Source organism: Typopeltis vanoorti, chromosome 24 (genome assembly GCF_054136105.1).
Source record: "Typopeltis vanoorti isolate ZY-2024b chromosome 24, IOZ_Tvanoo_1.0, whole genome shotgun sequence".
Taxonomy (NCBI): domain Eukaryota; kingdom Metazoa; phylum Arthropoda; class Arachnida; order Uropygi; family Thelyphonidae; genus Typopeltis; species Typopeltis vanoorti.
The window spans coordinates 23,722,808-23,745,251 of NC_143572.1; the positions used below are offsets into that span (position 1 = coordinate 23,722,808).

At 35.1% G+C, this 22,444-nt stretch overlaps 1 protein-coding gene across 1 annotated transcript in view; it reads right to left on the reverse strand.

Moving 5' to 3' along the window:
• Window positions 1–3,768: 3,768 nt before the first annotated feature.
• The window catches only part of LOC150093022 (arrestin domain-containing protein 3-like), a 118,577-nt gene continuing 99,901 nt past the window's right edge, over window positions 3,769–22,444 (reverse strand). The window contains exons 7-8 of the mRNA XM_090414127.1: window positions 19,798–19,912; window positions 3,769–4,016 (exon numbers count right to left, since the gene is read on the reverse strand). Of these exons, the coding sequence (XP_090270253.1) occupies window positions 3,769–4,016; window positions 19,798–19,912 (363 nt within the window). The remainder of the gene's footprint in view (window positions 4,017–19,797; window positions 19,913–22,444) is intronic.

Below are 22,444 nucleotides of genomic sequence, written 5' to 3' on the forward strand. Positions count from 1 at the left end.
GCACAATAATTCAAGTGAGGTCTTATCAAGGCCTTGTAATGAGGCAAAATGACATCCTTATCTTTATACTTAAAGTTTGTTTCAGCATTGTAATTATCTTTTGAGTTGTATATGCAATCTTTGCTACATGGCTCCTTAACTTCAACTTCCTATCTACTAACACTAGGATCCTTACCCTGATCAGTTTCTTCTAGCATAACCCCACCAATATAATATGACATTGGATATCTAATCATGCCAAAGTGCATGACTTTGCATACTGACATTGAAATGATATTCATTTTCCAATGCCCACAATTCCAACCTATTCAAATCATTCTGCAAATACTGCATATCAGCAGCATTCCTGATTACCCTACCCTATCTTTGTATAATCAAAATCTTGAAATTATGTGTTTTTTTTTTTCCTTTTTTTTTTAATTCCTTGAAATATTTATAATATAAATTGCAAGTTCATAATGTTTTACGTAAAAATTCTACCAGAAAAAAAAAAAAAAAATGTAAACTAGCATCCTGTTGATATTGACATCTCTGTAAATGAGCCTTCCTTAAGAAGTAGAAAGGACATAAAATGGTTAGGCAAGTTCCTGCCTGATGTGCAACTGGCGCAATATATAACCCAGCACAAATGTGTTAAGAATGTCACATATCAATGTGCTTTGGTATTGAAACAGCATTTATGCAAGTTAGTAGGCTTGTATGCTTTCTGAAGTTCTCTAAATGCATAAATTCTACAGGATAAAAAAAAAAAAAAGAGGGAGGCAAGTATATAAAATGTGCTGCATATGTAGAAAAAGATACGTAGTGCAGACAGGAAGGTCATGCAAAATACATCAAGGTGAACTTACAAAGGCATGCAATACAAAAACTGAATAATCAATTCCAGCATATTATGTCTTAAAAGCCGAACCTCCCTCTCTACCTATAAAGCACAGAGATTCCATATACATTCTTCAACAACTTTGAAAAAAGATTTAAAAAACTCCCTGATAATCTGAATCCTTGTATACTATAACAGAAATGGCGGGAGAATGTAGAAATGTTTGGTCAGTGATCATGGAACTGATTGTGTTCAGTTCCATGGAATTCAGCCAATGAATTCCATGGTCCAACTACCCTCCATGCAAAAAAACTTCTCACCTTCCTACTTACCACCTCCTTTTGCAATTTCCTTGTCCTTGTTCTACTAGATGAAAATCTAGTAGAACAGGAGATGGTTTCTTGTCCTTGTTCTACTACATGAAAAATCTCTTCTTTGTCAATCCTGAATATACTTCTCAATGATTTAAATGCCTCGATTATATTCCCCCCCCTCCCCCTTGTCTTCTATCCACAAATTCTCAGTTTGCATGTCCTCAATCTCTCCTAATAACTAAAACTGTGGAGTCTTGACATCATTTCAGTTACCTGCCTCTGTACTTTCTCCAAGGTTAACTTTTCCTCTTTAAATCCTGGTGACCAGATCTGGGAACAGTAATCCAGATGTATGACCTGATCTGCACTTTATACAATGGAATCACTGCTCTTTTATCTTTATTATGCAAATTCCTTCTTGGTACTGCAGCAGTTCTGGGTTACCTTCACTACCTTTGCAATATGTGTCCTAAACTTCAAATTTTTATCTAATCAACCCAAGATTCCTTGCATTGTCCACTTCCTGTAGTAAATAAATATGGACTGCTTGATTTAATATAGCAGTTATCTATAAAGTTGACCTCGGAAAGATTTGTGATGAATTAGCAAGAACCTAAAGCCATTTAAAAATATACTTCCCATAAAAAGTAGAAGAGTTTGTAGTGATTTTTAGTTTAATTTTAATCATATTTAATTTATAGCATTCTTTCATATATTTCATATTTTTATAATTTAGTTTTTGTTAATTTAATCTTGAAGATTCAACTATGCACCTTTGCAACATGCCTATGTATATTGATAATCCTTTTGTAATAAAATAATTGTGATAATACTGTGAAAATCTCCTTAATAAGATGGAAATTTTAATAATTTAAAAAATAGTAAAGCATACATTTAAACTCTTAAATACTTGGCAAAATTAATATGTATTTTCTTAAATACAAAGCATTTAAAATGATGCAGTTGCACATATTTATTTTCATTTTCAGGTGAAAGCAAATTACATATACTACCATTCAGAATTCCCATGAGATTTGAAAATGATTGCTAATAAGCATTTTGAAAATACCTGCAATTCTTTAGTACTACTTTAAGCTCTTATATCAGGGTGGTTGCCTCATACTAAGCAATGAAAATTACTTGCTATGTGAAGTATTGTATAGAAGATATTAACAAGCATCATTCATGCCACAACATGATTTGAATCCAAAGCCTACAAACTGAAAAGTGGAGATGCTCTCCACTCCACCCAAAATCCAAATACTTAAGTATTTGGATTTTGCTTTCATCGCAGCATTTGTGACCCAAAGGCTGCAGTGGGTTTAATTGAGTCAGCCGTTTAAGTCAACACTAGATGTTGACTTATACCCATTTTTGATACTATATACAGTATATGCATGCATGTGTATATATAGCAGTCAACAGCATATGATAATTAATTGCCATCAGATGAAAATTTACACACATGAAAAAAAAAATGCTAGATTCATATATTCAGGAGTATATGAATCAGAGATTGGCACCCTTTATCAAGTGACTGACTTCTAGATAGTAGTATTAAACAGGTAAATGGAAACTTAATATCATCCATAACAAAATCTGCCACATAAAGGATGATGCAATTATGGTCAAAGAAACAAAGACTGAAAAATTAAAGATATGTAAAAAATGTGGAAGACATGTTTTCCTTGGATGTTGACTGTACCCATTTTTTGATACTATATACAGTATATGCATGTGTATATATAGGAGTCATATATATAGTCATATATAGGACTGTTTTTTAAATGTAACATATATAAGTATCAGCATGTAATAAGAATATGTACTTTTTTGTTAAATTAATTAATTTTAAATAAATTGTCTTTTATAACTTTTATTTTACTGGGATGTTATTTTGTTGATCCTAGATAGCCTTACCAGCAAACAAGTGTGTGATATTTCACTAGCACAGTTAAGGGTTAGTGTAATATTAAGTGTAATAAATTTCGATCATCCCATGATAAACCATCCCAAAAGATATAGATCTTTAACATCAGAAATACTGAATCATTACTAGATCAACACATGCAATAACACTTGTGCAGGAGTTTAATGGATGAACAAAAAATTTTGAATTGATGTCTGAGTCTGTAGAATCATGTAAGCCAATGAACTTATGCATCTTTTACTTTATGTAGAGTATTTTGTTTATCAAAATTTGATGTGGACAGGTTAAACATATCTAAATTGATAAATTAATGAACAGAGAGAGAGAGAGAGAGGAGTAATTAGTGTGTTTATGTATAGTGAATATTTACTTAGGCATTAGCTTGCTAAGAGCAGGTAATAAAAGCAGTTTCTATGTCACAGGTTTGAATTTTCTTATTGAGAATACCTTCGTTATCTGTTGTTCACAGTAAACACTGAACTTCTGATTTACTCCACACAATATGAACCTTTGTTGGAACTGCTTGGTATATCCACCAGTGGGAGTTGCTTTGACAAATGCACTGACCTCACACAGTTACATCACAACTTGATAACCAGGGTTGTGGTATGAAATGACCAAAGCCAGAACTGCCTTGCAATAAGGTGTCCATATGGCTAACTAGCTGAAGAATTCTTTTGGCATTTATTTTGATACCTTTAGCTTCACACCCTATTTATGTTGTCCTTACCTCGATGATGATGATTCAAACTCTCATCTTCACTGTTGCGAGATTTGTTGACATCTTGCTTGGTTGATAGGGAACTAGCCCGATTACGAACACACACATAAACAGGTCGGTAAAGAACTACTGTCTCCCCCTCCTCCATCCCAAGGCTACCATCATATACTTGACCAAGAAGAAATTCAGGCCCTATGTACATTCCTCCCTCCACATGATCACAGCAAACATCTGAAATAAATGGAAATATCAATAATCAATGCAGCTAAAAAGATTACAAAAATGGAATTTCCAATTATTATTATTATTATCATCATCATCATTATACTTCCAGGGAATCAAAAGACTCATTGTAGAAGGTCCACTCTCACACACGTGGCTCTTCACACTATACCTAAAGTACATTCAGTCTCTGCACTTACCGCACTCTCAGGTAACACATTTCAATCACCCACCACTCTCTCCATGACAAAAAATCTACTCCCCCCCCCCTCACAACCACAGCTTCCAGGGATGGTCTCTCCTCCCTTATATGAAAAACACCACAATAATCTAGCAATAATCCCTTATCAACTCATGTGTTTCAATCATATCTCCCTCCATCTCCTATTCATTAGACTTTGTAAATTGCATTTCCTCAATCCTCTTCATACACAACATTTCAGAGACCAGAAACCACCTTATTCATTTGGAAACTGAACCCTTTCCAATATCTCTATCCTTTTGAAAACCAGGTGAAGAAATCTGTGCAAAGTAATCTGCATGCAGCCTGATGAATGGAACCATAACCTCCTTACTTCTACATGTCAGTGCCTTTGACATCATTGGCATAGTGTTGTGCTGTCCTCGCAATATTAGCAATGTGTCACCTAAATTTTAGGTTCTTATCTACCATCATTTACAGATCTCCACCACTTTTGCTAAAATGCCCCCACCAGTTGTATATTCTACCTTCTATCTTTGCTCCCAAATTTAAAACATTTTGCAACATGTGAGTGGGGGTTGCCAGTTCAATTGCCTATTCACCCAGTGTATTCAAGTCCTCTTGCAAAGCCACATCTCCTCCTCTCATAGTTCTTTCCAGTTATGAGTGGTGATATTCAAATAACTGCATATCGCCATTCAAAGCTTCCCCAATATAAATAACATATGAGTCATACAGCAGTATTCCCCAAAACACACACTTGGGGCACACTGCTAGTGACTCTGCCCTTCTGAAATATTGCTCTCCCATACACAACTTTTTTATATAGTGAATCCTGTAGAGTATCCATAGCTATAGAATAACACATATGCCACAGTAAATAACTTTTTTATTATGTAAATATTTTTTATTATTTTATTTTTATTTTTTATTTTTGTACTGATGAAAGACATCATCAGTACAATTATTGAACAGCAATATGAAATGAATTAAAAAACAGTAGTATGCATGTTTAAATTGTTTAAATTGGAATTCATTAACACACAGCTGTATATACAGCTGCATGTTAATGAATTAAAACTAATGGGCTGAAATTAAAACTAAATTAAAATATAACAGATAAATTAATTTAATACAATTGAGGATAACAATTTCCAAACCTTTAGAATAGTGAGACAATCATTCCAATTAAGATTAGGTCTATGAAGTAAGACTTTAGCACTTTCTTTATATAAACGTTGGATTGATAACTAGCTTTCTGATAGAAAGTTCCACAGGGTTCAGTTCTGGGACCATTACTATACTATTCAATCTTTATCAGTGATATTGTTACTAGACTACAGGAGATGTTCAGTCGTTTGCAGATGTGAAACTCAGGAAGGTTATTAATAATGATGCTGATGTTTTGGCTCTTCAAGACAATTTGAATAAACTGGAAAGATAGGCCAAATGAATGGGGATATCATTTACTGCAATTAAATGTAAGGTTTTGAGATTTGGGATGCTTCATACTACTCACTTGGTGGAGTTGTACTGGAAGAAGTGGAGGAAGCAAGGGATCTTGGGGTGATTGTGAACAGAAGGTTGAAGTTCAGAGAATGTACTACAAAGGTTGTGAAAACAGCTCAGAGAATTGCTGCAGTATTGTGGTGGACGTTGACCACAAGCGATAAACAGGTTGTGATCCTATTGTATAAAGCTTTCTTCAGGGCCAGCTCTAGCGATGGTGCATGACGTGCATTTGCTCGGGGTGGCAAAATATGCTACTACACAGGGCGACTATACGAAAAATAAGGGAGAAGGGGTGGCAAAATATGCTACTGCACGGGGTTTTTTTGGGGCAGCAAAGTAGGCATAAACTATATGAAAAATAAGGGAGAAGGGGTGGCAAAATTCCTAGAGGCGGCCCTGGTTTTGATCAGACTACATCTGGATTTCTGTGCAGAGATCGCAACCTGGATTTGAAGAGAATGAAATAACCTTAAAGAGAGTGCAGTGATGTAGAGCAAAAATGATATCAGGATTGTTCAAGGTTGGTTATGAGGATAGACTGAAGGCATACAAACTACAGAGTTTGAGGGATAGAAGATAAAGGGGGATATCATTGAAGTATTTAAACTGTTGAAAGGTTATTATTGGATTGACAATTGGAAGATTTTTCATATGGTTGAATGAGGGGAAAGGAAGAAGGACAAAGGGCTATCCCCAGAAGCTGCAAAAGAAAATAGTAAGTAAAGAGGTAAGAAGTTTTTGGCATGGAATGCATTGCCTGAGAGGGTGGTGAAAGTGCAAATGGTGGATGAGCTTAAGGAGTTGCAGGTCAGGAAATAATAATTAGAAATATATACACGTTAGCACAAGAATAATGTTTAATTTGCCAAATATTTCTCTCTGAATATGAATTATTCATATTTCCTTCATCTAAAGATAAACGCTCAACCTTGTCTCTACCTGGTGTGTATCAAGTTCCTTGTAATTGTAATCTTTCTTACTTTGGACAAACTGGACGTTCCATAGAAAAAAGAATTCAAGAGCATCAATTCAACACAACAAACCTGAGAAATCTGGATTAGCTCAGCATGGATTAGAAACAAATCACAACATCCAAGACTCTCCTCCTACACAGATGTCACTACAAATTTGAACGTTTATTTAAAGAAAGTGTAGAGGCCTTACTTCAATGTCCTAACTTGAATCGTAATGACTGTATATCTATATCAAAAATTTGGGAAAGTTTAATCAGGATAACACATTAAATTTTTTATTTTTATTTTATTTATTTTTATCAGTCTAATGTTATTTAAGATCATTATATATGAATTTCTGAATTATTATCTTTATGTTTTTTTTTTTTAAATGTTTACTCTTCTAATACTTAGCGATATGACATCACGCGTCTCATTCTATGTATGAATGATCAATTGTTCGTATTCCACTTTGTTTTTTAAAAAAAACTATTCCTATGTAGCCACTGAAGATGGTCTGTAATATTCAGACCGAAATATTTGGCAAATTAAACATTATTCTTGTGCTAATGTGTATATATTTCTAATCATTATGTCACAAGTATCGTTAAAAAATCAAAAGGAAATAATAACAACATGCATTTTATTGTTATTATTATTCAAGACACTTGCAGATCTGCTTTAGGCAGCACAAAGTCTGTCATGGTACACATTAAACTCATTTCAAGCCTATTATATTCAGTATATTTCGGCCTCCGTAGCTCAGTCGGTATAGATAAAACCCTTTTGTCAGAAAGACCTGGGTTCGATTCCTGTCCAAGATGTGAGGAACCTTTACCTGGTCTCTTTTAACCAAAGATGAGTTAGCCGGTCTCATATGGAGGTAAAGGGTTTTATTCACCTGAAAACTCGATTTTTTGTCCCCCAGAACAGGCAAACCAGCCCCATGAACACATGTATCTACAGACATAGTACACACCGGTTTTGAATTGTAATAAACCATGCCTAATACAAAGATAATGGGCCACTAGTGCCTAATATGTGTATGAGGAGGAGGATATATACAGTATATTTAAACTAATTTACAGCCTGCACTCTCTCCATCTGTGGCATTGACTAAGAGAGAGAGAGAGTATGATGTCCTCACAAGCAATGCATTACATGCTTTTACCATTCTCTATGCAAAGATATTACTTCTTACTCTTTTACTCACTACTCACTTTTGTGACTTCCAGTGATAGTCATTGTCCTCACCCTTTGGTCTTTCATATAAAAAATCTTCCCACTGTTCATCTGCTAAATACTTCTCAACAACTTACAAGTCTCAATCATATCACCCCTTCATCTTCTATACCAAAAACTTTCTGCACATTATATGTTCTCAGTTTTACCACATAACCAACATTTTGCAGTCCTGATATCATTTATGTTACTCACTTTTGTACCTTCTCTAAAGTTACTTCATCTGCTTCAAATCCTAGTGCCTAGAATTGAGTACAGTAATGAATATGTAGCCTGATATAACTGGAATCATCATCCTCTTGCCTTTGCTAGGCAATGTCCTTTTTATTATTATAGTAGTGAAGCAACACAGAGGATCTTCACTACTATTGCAATATGTCCCCTGAACTTCATATTTCTATTTGTCATCACCTCAATCAAGGTTCCTTGTATCTGCCAGCATAGTTCTATCCAATACAGTATATAGACCTCCCATCTGTGGATCACAAATTTTAAAAATCCTTACACTTCCCTACATTAAACTTAAGTTCCCATTCATTTGTCCACTTTTCTAGCCTTATCCAAATCCTAGTTTGTTTTTTTTTTTTTGTTTCTTTTCTAGTGACTCTTGCTCACAAACTTATAGTACATTAGTACTGTAAATGGGCTGAGATTTTCTTTATTATTTTATATGTATATTTAAACATTTTTTATTCATTAAGCAGGATGACGGTCTCACCGTGGATGGTAAAAATTCATCTATTGTCTCAAGACATTCACAAAGCATCCATGCCCACAGTGGAATTCAAACCTACAGCCTGAGTAGTTAATGTACCACTCAGCAAACCAGGCTGGCCGCCACTTTTCTGAAGAGCCAAAACATTGGCACTGTGAGTAGTAATAACCTTTCCTAACTTCATCAGTGGCAAACATTCCTCCCTAAACCCAGTGACAATATCACTCACTTAAAAAAAGTTGAACAGTAATGGTCCCAGTATTGAGCCCTGAAGAATCCCACTTGTAATCTTTCCTCTCTCTGAAGCTCTGTCCCTCTGCATACACAATAGCCATTTCAACGCAATCAGCTAATTTAGTCCTGATACGTAAACAAGTCTGCAAGATTCTCTGACTAAATTGAATAACTGTTGTAATAGATATGGTATGAAGGTCAGCAATAAAAAGACAAAGACAATGAAAATAGGCAGAATCATTGAAAATGTCAACTGTGTTGTGAATGGAGAACCTGTGGAACAAGTGTAACATTTCAGCTACTTAGGCACGATTTTTACTGAAGATGATAAATTAAATATAGAAATAGACGACAGAATCAGCAAAGCTGGTATGGTAGGAAGTAAATTGAATAAATTCATATGGAATAAGAGAGAAATTAGTCGGAACACTAAATTAGCTGTATACAAGACAGTGTTCAAACCAGTTTTAACTTATGGATCTGAGAGCTGGGTCAGAAGTAAAACACTTGACCAAAGACTAGAAACCGCAGATATGAGAGTCCTGAGAAAGATTAGAGGCATGAACAAATGGCAACAATGGCAATATCATATTAAAAATGAGGATATTAGGAAAGAACTTGACAGTGTCAGCAACCAGGAATGCGTTAGCAGAGCTATCTCAGGTGGTATGGTCATTTAAACAGAATGGGCGAGGAAAGATTGGCAAAACAAGTGTTCTCTGCCAAGTTTGCAGGAAAACCACCCAGAGGAAGACCAAGATATAGGTGGATTGATACGGTACAAAGTGCCTTAGACGACAGAAATATAAAATCTGATAATGTTGGAGTCTTGACAAGTAACAGACTGATTTAGAGGAAAATTGTAGATAGGAAGTTAGTAATGATGTAATTTTTTTCATGTAGTGCTATCATATCCTGTACACCCCTTGTGGGTACATGGCAGGAATTTGATGATGATGATGACGTAAACTTATACAATGCAATTTAAAGAATACTAATAACCCTCCTCAGTTTCAAATAATCTTCAAACAATTAAATATTTCCCTACAGTCAAATGACAGTATCACTGACACAGAATTTGAACAATAATGTACCAGTACTGAGCCCTGTGAAACCTTCCTCCTCCCTGATACTTCCCCCACCACACACAATCTATCAGATAACAATTTTCAACCTAATCCACTAATCTAATCCTTATACATCAGTCCATTGTGACTTAATATCAGCTTGTCATGTAGTACCTTGTTGAATTCCTTTGCAAAATGCAGAAATTTGTGTTCTTTCCACAACATGCTGCCTAAAACAACTGGATATTCAATTCCACACACGCACAAGCCAAGCAAAATAGCATCTCTGGCCTCAATACATTGTGGATTTGAATCTCACTATGGCAAGAATGTTTGTATATGCCTTTATATAGTAGGCATTTTGTCATCCATTATAAAACCACTACCCTGTTTAGTAAAGTGTGAAATGGCTTGAAAACGTACTATGTTTGGTCTAGAGAGAAGGAGAAATGGATTAGCCTAAGCTAATCATAGTCCACTCATGATACTAATGCATGATAAGTCTATAAAGAACAGGGAAATGAGAGCAGCTAGATCGAAGAAAGAGAGAGAGATATGATACAACAGCTACAGTGAGTAGCGATAGCTGTTGGAATGGCCTCAGAGAGGAAATATTTAATGAAATGCTGTGCAACACCTAGAAGGGAGACAGATAATAGAGGAATCAGAAGTGTATCAAGTGTTGAGTGAGGCTAGAGTTTAAGAGACCAGAAGTTGTGTAAGACTGTGGGAATGGTTGACATATAAAGATTTGTAGAGGAATGAATGGAATATAGGGTTGGGTCAACAGACATAGGATTATCTATGATGGCCAATATGGATTTGTTAAGGGGGTGGGTCTCACTTTAATCAACTTGATTGCTAAAGAAAGGCCTAAAATGACAAATGTGTTGGACATCCTTGTATTTTTCAAGACTGACACATTAGATATATTGTCATATGACACATTGGTAAACATGCTGAAGAAAATGGAAATGGGTAACGGATTGCTTAAATGGTAAGATATTGGCTTCCTGAACAATAATAGCAAGTAATGTATAGGGATGTAATGTATAAAGCAAGTAATATAATGTATAAAGTATTGTAATATTTATTTGCTGATGATATTTCATGTACACTAACCAGAGATATTCAGTTGTTTGCTGATGATTCTAAGTCAAGGGAGTTATAAGGAATTATGCTGGTGTCATCTCTCTTCAGGATGATTTATATTGGCTTTTAGTTTTGGAGTGCAGTGTATAGTGTATTAGTGGAACTGTGCTTCAGGTGGCAGATGAGATTCACAATGCAGGGAAAGGGGTGTCAACAATGGCAAATGTTTAGAGGACATGTTCCAAGCATTGTAAAGACCAGGGGCACACCGGCCATATGCACAATGTGTGCGACACACACACAGGCACCAGGATAGTAAAGGCGGCAAAGATTTGGTATGATATTTTAAATAAAGTGAATTTTGTCAGCAAAATACTGCAGTCTTCATCTATGAATCTCCAACTTGCTTTAGATGCATTGAATGATCTAAATTAATTTTTAAATGATTATAGGTCTGATGAAACTTTCAAAGAAACTGTAGAAAGCTCAAAATTAATTGCAGCAAAATTTGACGCAGAATCTGTATTTTGTAGTAGACAACTAAGGCGACGTAAAAAGACAACACAATTTGATTCTTCTTCTTCTCTCCCATAGTCCTAAATGGACCGCTAAGTCATTCATGGCTGGTAGGTGATAATCTTTGTTAGCCTCCTCCAATCATCTCGGTCTCTTGTTCTTGATGTCAGTTGAGAAAGGGAGGAATTTGTCTATTTTTTGATGTTATCAGTTCATTTTAATCGAGGTTGTTCCTTCTAGTGCTTGCTTTGGAATGCCATTAGCCCTCTCCACATGTCTGAACCATTTCATCTGTCTTCTTCTGATGACTTTCAGAATATTTTCCCTTTTTCTCCCGTCTCTATTGAATCAATCAGTTTTTGGACATTTTCATTGGTTTCGTGTGTGGTATAGGAAATTCTCAAAAGTCTTCTGTAAGTTTTCATTTCAAAAGACTGGAGTCTCCTCTCATCTTCCCTCAATAAAGTCCAGGCCTCACAACCATACAAGAGGATAGAATTCACCAAGGTGCCAATTAGTCTTTGTCTGGTTGTGATTGCCATTCTGTTATCTCCCCACAATGGTTTTAACTTCTGTAGAGCCACAGTTGTCTTAGCAATTCGTTATTTAATGTCGGTTTTGAACGACCATCTTGACTCAACGTGCTTCCTAGATAGGTGAACTTGTTTATATTCTCAATTTGTTTATTGCCAATTTGTATCTTTAAGAATTCAATGTCTGATTTTGAGGTTATCATTGTTTTTTGTAGGTTTATGTATAATCCATATTTTTTTAATGTTCCAAAAACGCAACTGGTTATCTCTTGAAATTCTTCTTCACTCTCTGCCAGAAGTTCGATATCATCTGCAAAACGTAAGTTATTTATTCTTAGTCTGCCAACTACTATTCCAGTGTCATATTCATGAAGCGCTTCATCTATGACATATTCCAGAAAACAATTAAAAAGAAAAGGAGACAAGATACATCCCTGTCTTATCCCCCCCCCCCCTTTCTGCCTGGAACGGTTCACTGCTGTAATTTTTAATTTCAATTCTCATATCAGATGTGAGGAATAAAGAGATTTAATAATCCTAATGATTTTGTTGTCAATACCATAATGTTCTAAAATTTTCCTTAATGCCTCGTGCCATATTGAGTCAAAAGCTTTTTTGAAGGTCTAAAAAGTTGTGACAGATTATTTTGTTATGTTCTATGTATTTTTCGCCTAGTATGTGTATCGTAAAAATATGGTCGATTGTACTTCTGGACTTCCAGAAACCCGCTTGTTTGTCTGATAGTCTGCTTTCTATTTTCTTTTCGATTCTTGACAATAGTATTTTCAACAGGATTTTGCTTGGATGACTAATAAGGCTTATTGTTCTGTAGTTGCTACATTTATTGCTGTTTCCCTTTTTTAGGAATAGGTACAAGGACAGAAGTCTGCCAATCAGAAGGCCAATTCTCTGTGTTCCATACATACTGGAATAAATTTAGCAAGGTGTCTATGATGATGTCACCTCCTTCGCATATCATTTCCATTGTAATACCATCAATCCCCAGTGATTTTCCTATTTTTGAGGAGCTAACTGCTGCAATGACTTCTTCTTTTAATATCGGATAATCTCCTTCCTCTGAACCTCCTGGCAAAATTCCATCCAAAATATCATCAGTCAGTTCAGGGTCCTTTTGAAAAAGCTTGATTGCATAACATTTCCATCTGTCAACTATTTTCTGGTTATCCGTGATAGGAGTTCCATCTTCATCTTCTATGCTCCAATTAATTGCAGTAAAAGGTTTGGTTAACTTATTGATAATTGAAAAAACACTTTTAGAATTATTTTTATTTAAGTCCTCTTCTATATTTTTGCATTCATCTAATATCCATAAGTTTCTAGCATGTTTGATTTCTTTTTTTAATAATCTTAGTAATATTTTTATACTGTTCTCTGTTATCACCGCTATTAATATGAGATTTCAAATATCTCCTTTCATCGCATAGGTCCAAAATATTTTTGTTTATCCATGGGTTATTTATTTTCCTTTTGTATCCAAGGATTTCTTCAGCTGTCTCAGTTATCTTTTGTGAGAAGTATTTGGTTTTAGATTCGATATTATTATATTTCTTGAAGCTTGTGTCAAAAATTTGTTTTCGTTTATATTTATATAGTACATTTATTTGGGGATCTTTTAATTTATCTAAATTATATCTTTTACGAGTTGATTTTGTAGGTAATATTTCTCTCATTTTCATATTCACAGTTGTGATGACCATGTTGTGGTCGCTGCCAATGTCGGCTCCAGGAAATGATCTGGTTCTTGTGAGGTTGATGAAGTTTTTAAATTTTGTGCTTACAAGGATAAAGTCAATTTGGTTGTGTGTTTTACCATTAGGGAAGTCCATGTCCATCTTCTGGAAGGTTATGGGGAAACAGAGTGTTCATTTTGTGAGGCAAAATTGATTCAAAACCTCTTTCGTTTGTCTCCCCATAGCCATATGGTCCAGCAAATGGGAGATAATCCTTGCTGATGTCTGTTCCAATTTTGACATTCCAATCGCCAAATCGCAATGATAAGTTGGTGTTCAAGCTGCAGAGGATAAGAATAGATGGTATATAGGTTAGATGGATTGGAGATTGGCTTTCTGAACAATATCAGCAAGTTGTGTATGTTGGAGCAGTGTCTCAGAAAAGGCAAGTGACCAGTGGCATGCCTTTGGGTTCTGTTCTTGGGTACCCCCTAATGTTTAACTTATTTGTCAATGATATTCATGTGGCTTGACTGGATCTTCAAATATTTACCGATGATGCAAAGTTAGATAGAATTATTAGGAGTAGTGCTGATGTTAATTCTTTACAGGAAGATTTGAATAGACTTTTAACTTGGACAAATGAGTGGGGTTGCAGTTTTAATAAATGCAAGGTTACACTTTGGGATACAGTGATATAAGGCTACATTCCATAATGGTGGAGCTGTACTTTAGGAAGTGAATGAGATTCAGGATCTTGGAGTAATGGTAAACAGTGGACTGAAGTTCCAAAGGGTACATCACAGGCACTGCAAAGACTGCACATTGTATTGCTGCTATGATAAAAAATGTATTGTCAGGTAGGGATGAGGAGGTGGTGATGGTGTCTCTATATAAGGCACTGGGTCAGACCACATATTGACTATTGTTCTTGAATTTGGTCACCTGGTTTTCATTTTGATTTGGTAACACTAGAGAGAGTCCAAAGATGAATGATATTGGGACTCTGGAGTGTTTGTTATGAAGAGTGTTTGAGGGAATATGGATTACAGTGGTTGGTGGATAGTAGGAAAAGAGGAGATGTGATAGAGACCTTCAAGTTAGTTAAGGAATTTTATTAGATTAATACAGAAAGAATTATAAAAAAGAGTGGATTTTAAGATGGGAAGAATGAGAGACTATCTCTGGATGCAGGTAGTGTAAATAACTTCAAAGCTCATTATGATAGACGTAATGCTGGTTGTGGGCCTCCCACAATGAGTCTGTTTGACTCCATGGAGATTACCAAAATAATAATAATTCAAATATGTTTCACTTATTCCAACAATTTTTAGTGAATAAACACAATTGGTGAAACAATTTCGCTCCCTTATTTCTGATGCTCCTGGCATTTGTAAATAAGCACAGCAGTTCACTTTTTAGGTGAACTGCTGTGCTCCAAGCCATCTGTTGGTTGTGATTTCTCCACCACACCTGCTCTTGTCCAAACACCTTTATCACCACTTACCCCATATATCTCCTCAGTCCCAACTGTCTTCCCTCTCCTCACTATCCAATATATTACCCATCCCCATCTTCTCCAGCATGTTTACCAATGTGTCATATGATATCATAGAATAGTATGAAATTGGCTTCCTGAACAATGAGTTTTATAGCAGACAGCATCTTAGATATGTAAAAAAAATAAATAAAAATAAAACAGAGTGGGGCTTAGTGGTGTAGAAAAAGGTGATATCATAGAGACATTTAAGTTAGTCAGGGGATTTTAACCCCTGCCACCTCCATGTGTGACTGGCTAACTCACCCCAACTGAAAAGCCCCGAGCAAGGTTCTTTGTATCTTAGATGGGATTCAAACCTAGGTCTTACCAACAAAAGGGTATTGTGAAAACCAGCTGTGCCACAATAAGAGGCTATCCCTGGAAGTTATGTAAAAGTATTTTGGAGAAGAAAGCTTACAAAATGATTTGAATGATGGGCAAATGATAATGGCAATTCAGTGTTAGTAAGTGTAAAGTTATGCACTTTGACATGATGACATTTCCGATGGCATATCATATTGGTGGAATTATGTTACAAAAATTCATGAGGCTAGCAATCTTGGAGTTATGGTGGATAAAAAATAGAAGTTCAAAGGTTACATTGAAAAAATGCAAATACAACTCAGAGGATAATTACAATGCTGAAATAAACATTAGCATCCAAGCATAAGAAAGTCGTTTGGTTATCTTGATATAGTCACGCCTGAACAGCCATGCACAGATTTCGTCAGGAGTTTTGGAGGGGATAAAGAAGCTGTGGAAATTGGGCAAAGAAGAGTTACAAAGATTATATCAGAATCATGGAATGCACATAATGAGGACAGATTAAGAGTGTTCAGACTGAAGATAATGGTAAACAGGAAAAAGAGAGGAGGTAGCAGGGTTTTTTACCCTGGAAACTCGGGTTTTTCATCCCGCATACAGACAAATCGGCCCTTCAGAACACACACAATTTACAGACATAGAATACTAGTTGTAGTGGTGGTAGATGGCGTTGATGGAGATGATTCGTAGTAGGGGTTCAGTGTAGTGGTTGAGACAGTTGTAGGTGTCCTCCTGCGATGAGTCTTCAGACTCCTTAGAGGTGTCAGGAATAATAATGTGATTAAAGTTTATAAACTTTTGAAAGGTGTTATAGGTTATCATCCAATGAAATTTTTGTTATCTGGAAAGTGGGGTGAAGACAAGGGGCATCCATGGAAGTTAAGTTTGTGTGCAAAGGAGTGAGAACTAGGTTTTTCTCTCACAGAAGAGTGCGTGAGTAGAACAATTTGCAAGTTGGAGTAGTGATTGCATTCAGTGTGAATGAGTTTAAGAGAAGGTGACATCTGATGCGGGTGATCTATGCTTCCCTTGATGAGTCCTTGACTCTCTGGAGGTCTCATAATAATAATATGATAATGATCACATCATAACATTTAGACATAAGCCCTTCTTCCTTACATGCCTACCTTAATCTTTCAGTTTGAAAGATTAAGGTAGGCATGTTGGGTTGATTTCAGATTTCAAAGAGCTAGTTGGATTTTCATAAAGTGTGGAGTAATCTGAAATCTGACCTGTTTTGGAACATCAGTGCCTCTATTGTACTGAAAGAACATTGTAACATGTGCCCTTTCCCATAAAGCATAGTATTATACATGTCTGTAAGAATATATACTTTCCATTATGGGATACTAAGGCAATTCATGTAAAATCATTAGGCCTCTATATACAAGTAGCCCAGTTGTGAAGCTACTTCAACTGCAAACTTTGTTTACTTACACTTGAATAAAGGATGAAACCAATAATATAATTTCTTGGCATCTTTAACTTATACTTGGTTATAGTATAACCAAGTGAAAAAAACTTTCAACAACATATGCCCTTCAGTTGAAGATCTCAATTAAATTATTGTCGTGGAGAGGAATCTTTGTGAGCCGTTTCAACTGAAGGTGAATAATTAGCCATTTTCATAGAAATGTAATAGGATTTTTTCTATCAGAAAGTCATGTTATTTTTACCACAAAACAGCTGAACTAGCCAGAGAGCACATATAGCTAGCAGACAAATATGTACTTGTGGGGGAAGATTGTACGATGCAGAGTAGTCTCCTATGATTAGCCTTAGAACTTCATTGAGGTGAGGTGCTATGTCATAATAATGATAATAATTTCATTCCTAATTGTTCAATAAAATATACTAAAAAATATGATGGTTTTTGATATTTGTAGTCCCATTGAACCCATTTAGGTACACCAATGACTTTACATCAATTGCCTTAGTATCCCATAATGCAAAGCAGATATCCTTAGATACATGTATAATACTATGCTTTATGGGAAAGGGCACATGTTACAATGTTCTTTCAATACAATTTTCTTAGTTAAAAAATAATGAAAAATGATGCAGTTATCATAAAGGTACCTATAACTTGCTATACATGATGTGAACTTAAAATATCATAACATCGTCACGTAATATAACTGATTAGCAACAGTTGCTTACTCTTGATAACTGCTAATAGTGATAGAGCTTCATAACATTGTCACATAAATTCCAAGTTCAGAGGAAACATTGCAAATGTTTTAAACACTGCACATCATACTACTGCTGTGACAAGGAGTATATTAACAAGTAGGTATAAGCAATGGAGTAGCTACAGCTTTTGCCACCCGGAGTGGTCCCTGAGTTTGCCAACCCTCTCAATGCGCACCAAAAATACTACAAAAAACAAAACGACGTATAGGGAAACAAATTAAAACACTGTTTATTTTTGAAGTAAAATGTTATTTTTCTTGCTTTTCTGTTAGCAAAATTGTTGATGACATTGGCGAAGTCTATTTCATAGTAATGTAGGTAATTCTTAATCAATTTTATTTAGAAAACCTCCTCTCATAACTAGCAACACTCACAGCAATTGTGAGAAAATTTACAGTGGTATCACAATATTTGGAACTGAGTTCTCGAGAATGTATTTTAGAATTAACTGCAAAAGTTCAAAAAGGTTTAAAGTGTCGCCCGGGGCAGACCTCCCCCCTCCGCACCCCCTCTAGCTACGTCACTGGGTATAAGAACATAGTGATGAAACTGTATAAGGCAATGGTCACACCATACATGAGCTTTTGTGCTCATATTTGGTTGCCTGGTTTTTAGTGTGATGTGCAAATACTGGAGAAGGTCTAGCGATGAATGACCAAGGTAATATCAGGACGCTGGAATGTTGATTATGCAGAGAAGTTGAGGGAATGACGATTGCAGAGTTTAGTGGATAGGAAGAAAAGGGAAAAAAAGATATGATAGATTTATTTAAGTTGGTGAGGGAATTTTATTCAGATTAATACAGAGGAAATTATAAAAAGAGTGGAAGATGAGAGGGGAAAGAAATAGAGATCATCCCTAGCAGCTGTGCAAGCATGTGGTGAAGAAGAATGCAAAGAGCAGATTTTTTTACATGGAGAGTGGTAGATGATGGAATGCATTGTGAATGCAGGGAACATAAATGAGTTCAAGTTCAACAAGTACAATAGACATGTTACTAATTAAGTGAGCTTCCAACAAAGAATCAGCCAACTCCATAAGGGTTGCTGTAAAATAATAATGGTAATAGTAATAATAATATAATTTTGTAAAATAGTTCAGGGGATTATTTGGATACCGAAGAGCACACTGACAAGTAAAGATAGGGAGGTTATTATTCCTCTTTATGCTATCATTCAGCCACATGTTGACTACTGTACATAGATTTGGTCACCTGCATTTCTTAGGGATCAGGAGGTTGTGGAGAAGATTCAGAGAAAAGTGACCAAGCTCATGACAGGTCTGTGGACTGTTCCCTATGAAGATTGATTGAGGGTATGTGGGTTGCAAAGTTTAGCTGACAGGCAGAGGAGAGGGGATATGATAGAAACGTATAAGTTACTAAAGGGATTCTATAAGATTACACAGAAGAAATTTTTCAATACATGGAGAGTAGGGGTGGGGAACAAGGTGGTCACACTTGGAAGCTGTCTAAGAGTGTGGTTAGTAAGGGTGTGTGGACTAAGTTCTTTTCTTGGAGAGTACTGAATGAGTGGAATGGGTTGCCAGAGGTAGTGGCGAGTACCCCAACGGTGAACAGGTTTAAGGAGATGTATGATAGGTATTGTGTTAATGAATAGAGTGAGTCTCCATTGAGTCAAAAGACTCCATGGAGTGCCCATATAAATAATAATATATTATCTATTTTGGTAAAATTTCATTTGAAATGGTTTGGTAAAATCCCATTTAAAAATTAAAAACTTATGTGTAATAAGTTTTCCAGTTTTAAGGAAATTTCAATTTTAGCAGTGTCATCTAAACATCATCAAGATCCACATCAGCTATTAGAATAGCATACCTTAAAAATTGATAAAGATTAAAAAAAAAAAATACTGTATTCAGGAAAATATATATTAAAATGAGTTTGTTTTAAACATAATCACGAAGTAGCAGTTTTCTTCATCAGAAGAAAACCGCTACTTAACTAGAATACTTACCATATTCTATCCGGGGCTGCTGGTTAGAATTTGGAATTCGGAAGGGACATGTGGCTATAGTAATAGGGAAGTTCATATGTAAGTCATCTCCAGACTTCTCTAATTCTACCCATACCTTAAATGAGAAAACAACAAACAACTGCAGTTCTTGTCATTAAAAATGCTGTCAACTATTTTATAGTTTTATGTTGAAAAGAGATAGAATATATACTGGTGAACATGCATGTAGATATTCTAACTTCAATGGTATGCCAGACTACTAGGATTCACTTGTCATAAATTAAGAGCTGAGTATCATTAAAAATATTGATTTAATAGTAAGCAATTCCATATATGTTTAGTTATATTTGTGTGGATTTCATCATAACAGAAAAGCAAAAAAAAAAAAAGAAGCATAACAAGCCTTGCACAATCACACAAAGATTATTACGGTTATAACAAACTCTCTATCATATTGAATCTTAAATTTTGGCAATGCATCTCACACATTCAGAACTATTGATAACATTATTATTAGAGAGTGTGCTGTCTGTCTGCAGAGCATTTAAGTGTGTTTAAAGCATGGTATGATGAGCTGTGTGTACGATAAAAGGACCGCCTAGATGACTCTTTAACTCCATGGGGTCTTGGGTGATGATAATAATAATAACAGTAATAATAATAATAATATTATTATTATTATTAAGAGAGACTTCAAGGGAGTCAGGAACTCATCGAGGGAGTATTATTTGTACCAGTACCATACCATTTTTAGTCATACTTATTTGTACCATATGATTCATACCTGTTCTTGAATTCATTCATGCTAGTTGCACGTGCGCACACACACACACACATCACTTTATGAGAGAAAAATCTAGCCCTCACCCCCTTCTTGACAGCATTCATTCTCAACTTCCAAGGATGTCCTCGCATCCTTCTCCCACCCTCCATAAAATGAAAAATTCCATGTACTGAAATTATTATTATTTACGGTATCTCCATGGAGTCCAGAGACTCATGGAAGAAAATACCCAAGTGGGCATGAAAAGCGAAAACAAGAAAAAGAAGCGGCTGAGAACGTCAAAGAAATTCACTGTTTAAATTTATGAAGTTGAACTCAGATATTTGTTCAGATATATTAGTTGATAATGGGAGTTCTGAAATAACTACAAACAGTTTTTCGGCTTCAACATTAATTAATAATGAGAGTTCTGAAATACTCAAAGGAAGCGGAGAACATGACGTGTTTGGTCAAACAATGAGTATTGAAGATCCTAAAACTGAGACACCAGAGGAAGGTAAACTATTTACTATTGATGATCAGGCAACAGGGCCCAAAATTTTGAACAACGCAACATTAACACAAATTGTACAACGTGGTCCACCATCTCCTCCGACTGAAAATGATTTTTCAACAAGAGGTGTTTTTCCACAGCTCACTGTGTTAGGACGGAGGGAGGGAAGCAAAACAGAAGATGGCTTGTATATTCAAACTCTTCCAACTCTATTTTTTGTTTTTGTTGCAAATTATTTTCTTCTGATGATAACTTTTTCATCTAATAATAGCTTTTCTGACTGGCGACATGTAAGTAAAAGATTAATGTCGCACGAACGAAATCCAGTGCACGTGAAATGCATGTATTCATGGACACAAACGGAATGCAATTTAAAAAATCACAATACAATTGATCAAGCAAATCAAAATGTCATAAAATTTGAAGCAGAACGGTTAAGAAATATTTTAAGACAAATAGTAGCAGCAATTCTTTATTTATCCGAACATAATTTAACTTTTAGATGTAATTTTGATACTTTGTACACAGCCCATAATGGTAATTTTTTTGGAATCATAGAATTAATTGCAGAATTTTGATCCACTTTTAAAAGATCATTTAATGCGATGTTCGGAAAAAAAAATTATAGGTAAGAATAAGAAACAAAATTCGTATCTATCACCCATTGTGCAAAATGAATTAATTGTTGATATGAGAACCAAAATTCAACAAAATATTGTAAATATGATATGACAGGTAAAGTATTATTCAATAATTCTCATTGTACTCCTGATGTTAGTCATCAGGAGCAAATTTCAGTAATTTTTAGATTTTTACATATATTTGAAGCAGATATTGAAATTTGTGAACACTTTTTGATTTTTAACAACTAAAAACTGACACTACTGGTAAAGGTATATATATATGAAAATATAAAATCAATTTTGAATGAATTAAATCTTAAATTGTCAGATTGTAGAGGGCAAGGGTATGATAATAGAGCGAATATGAAAGGAGTATATAAGGGAGTCCGTGCTTACATTTTAAATGAAAACGAAAATTCATTTTATACTCCGTGCGCCTGTCTTAATTTAAATTTGATTTTAGGGGATGTCGCAAAATCATCAATTATAGCAATAAATTTTTTTTAATGTTATACAAAAATATATACATTATTTGATGCCTCAACTTCACGTTGGGACATATTAAAGAAATCTGTTAAACAATTAACTTCAAAACCGTTATGTGATACAAGATGGGAATGTAGAATAGAATCATTTAGAGCTGTACCTTTTAAAATTCCAGAATTTTTAAATGCACTAAAAGAATTATTTAAAACTGCATCAGATAATACTATCAAAGTAGACGTGGTTTCAATATATGAACAAATA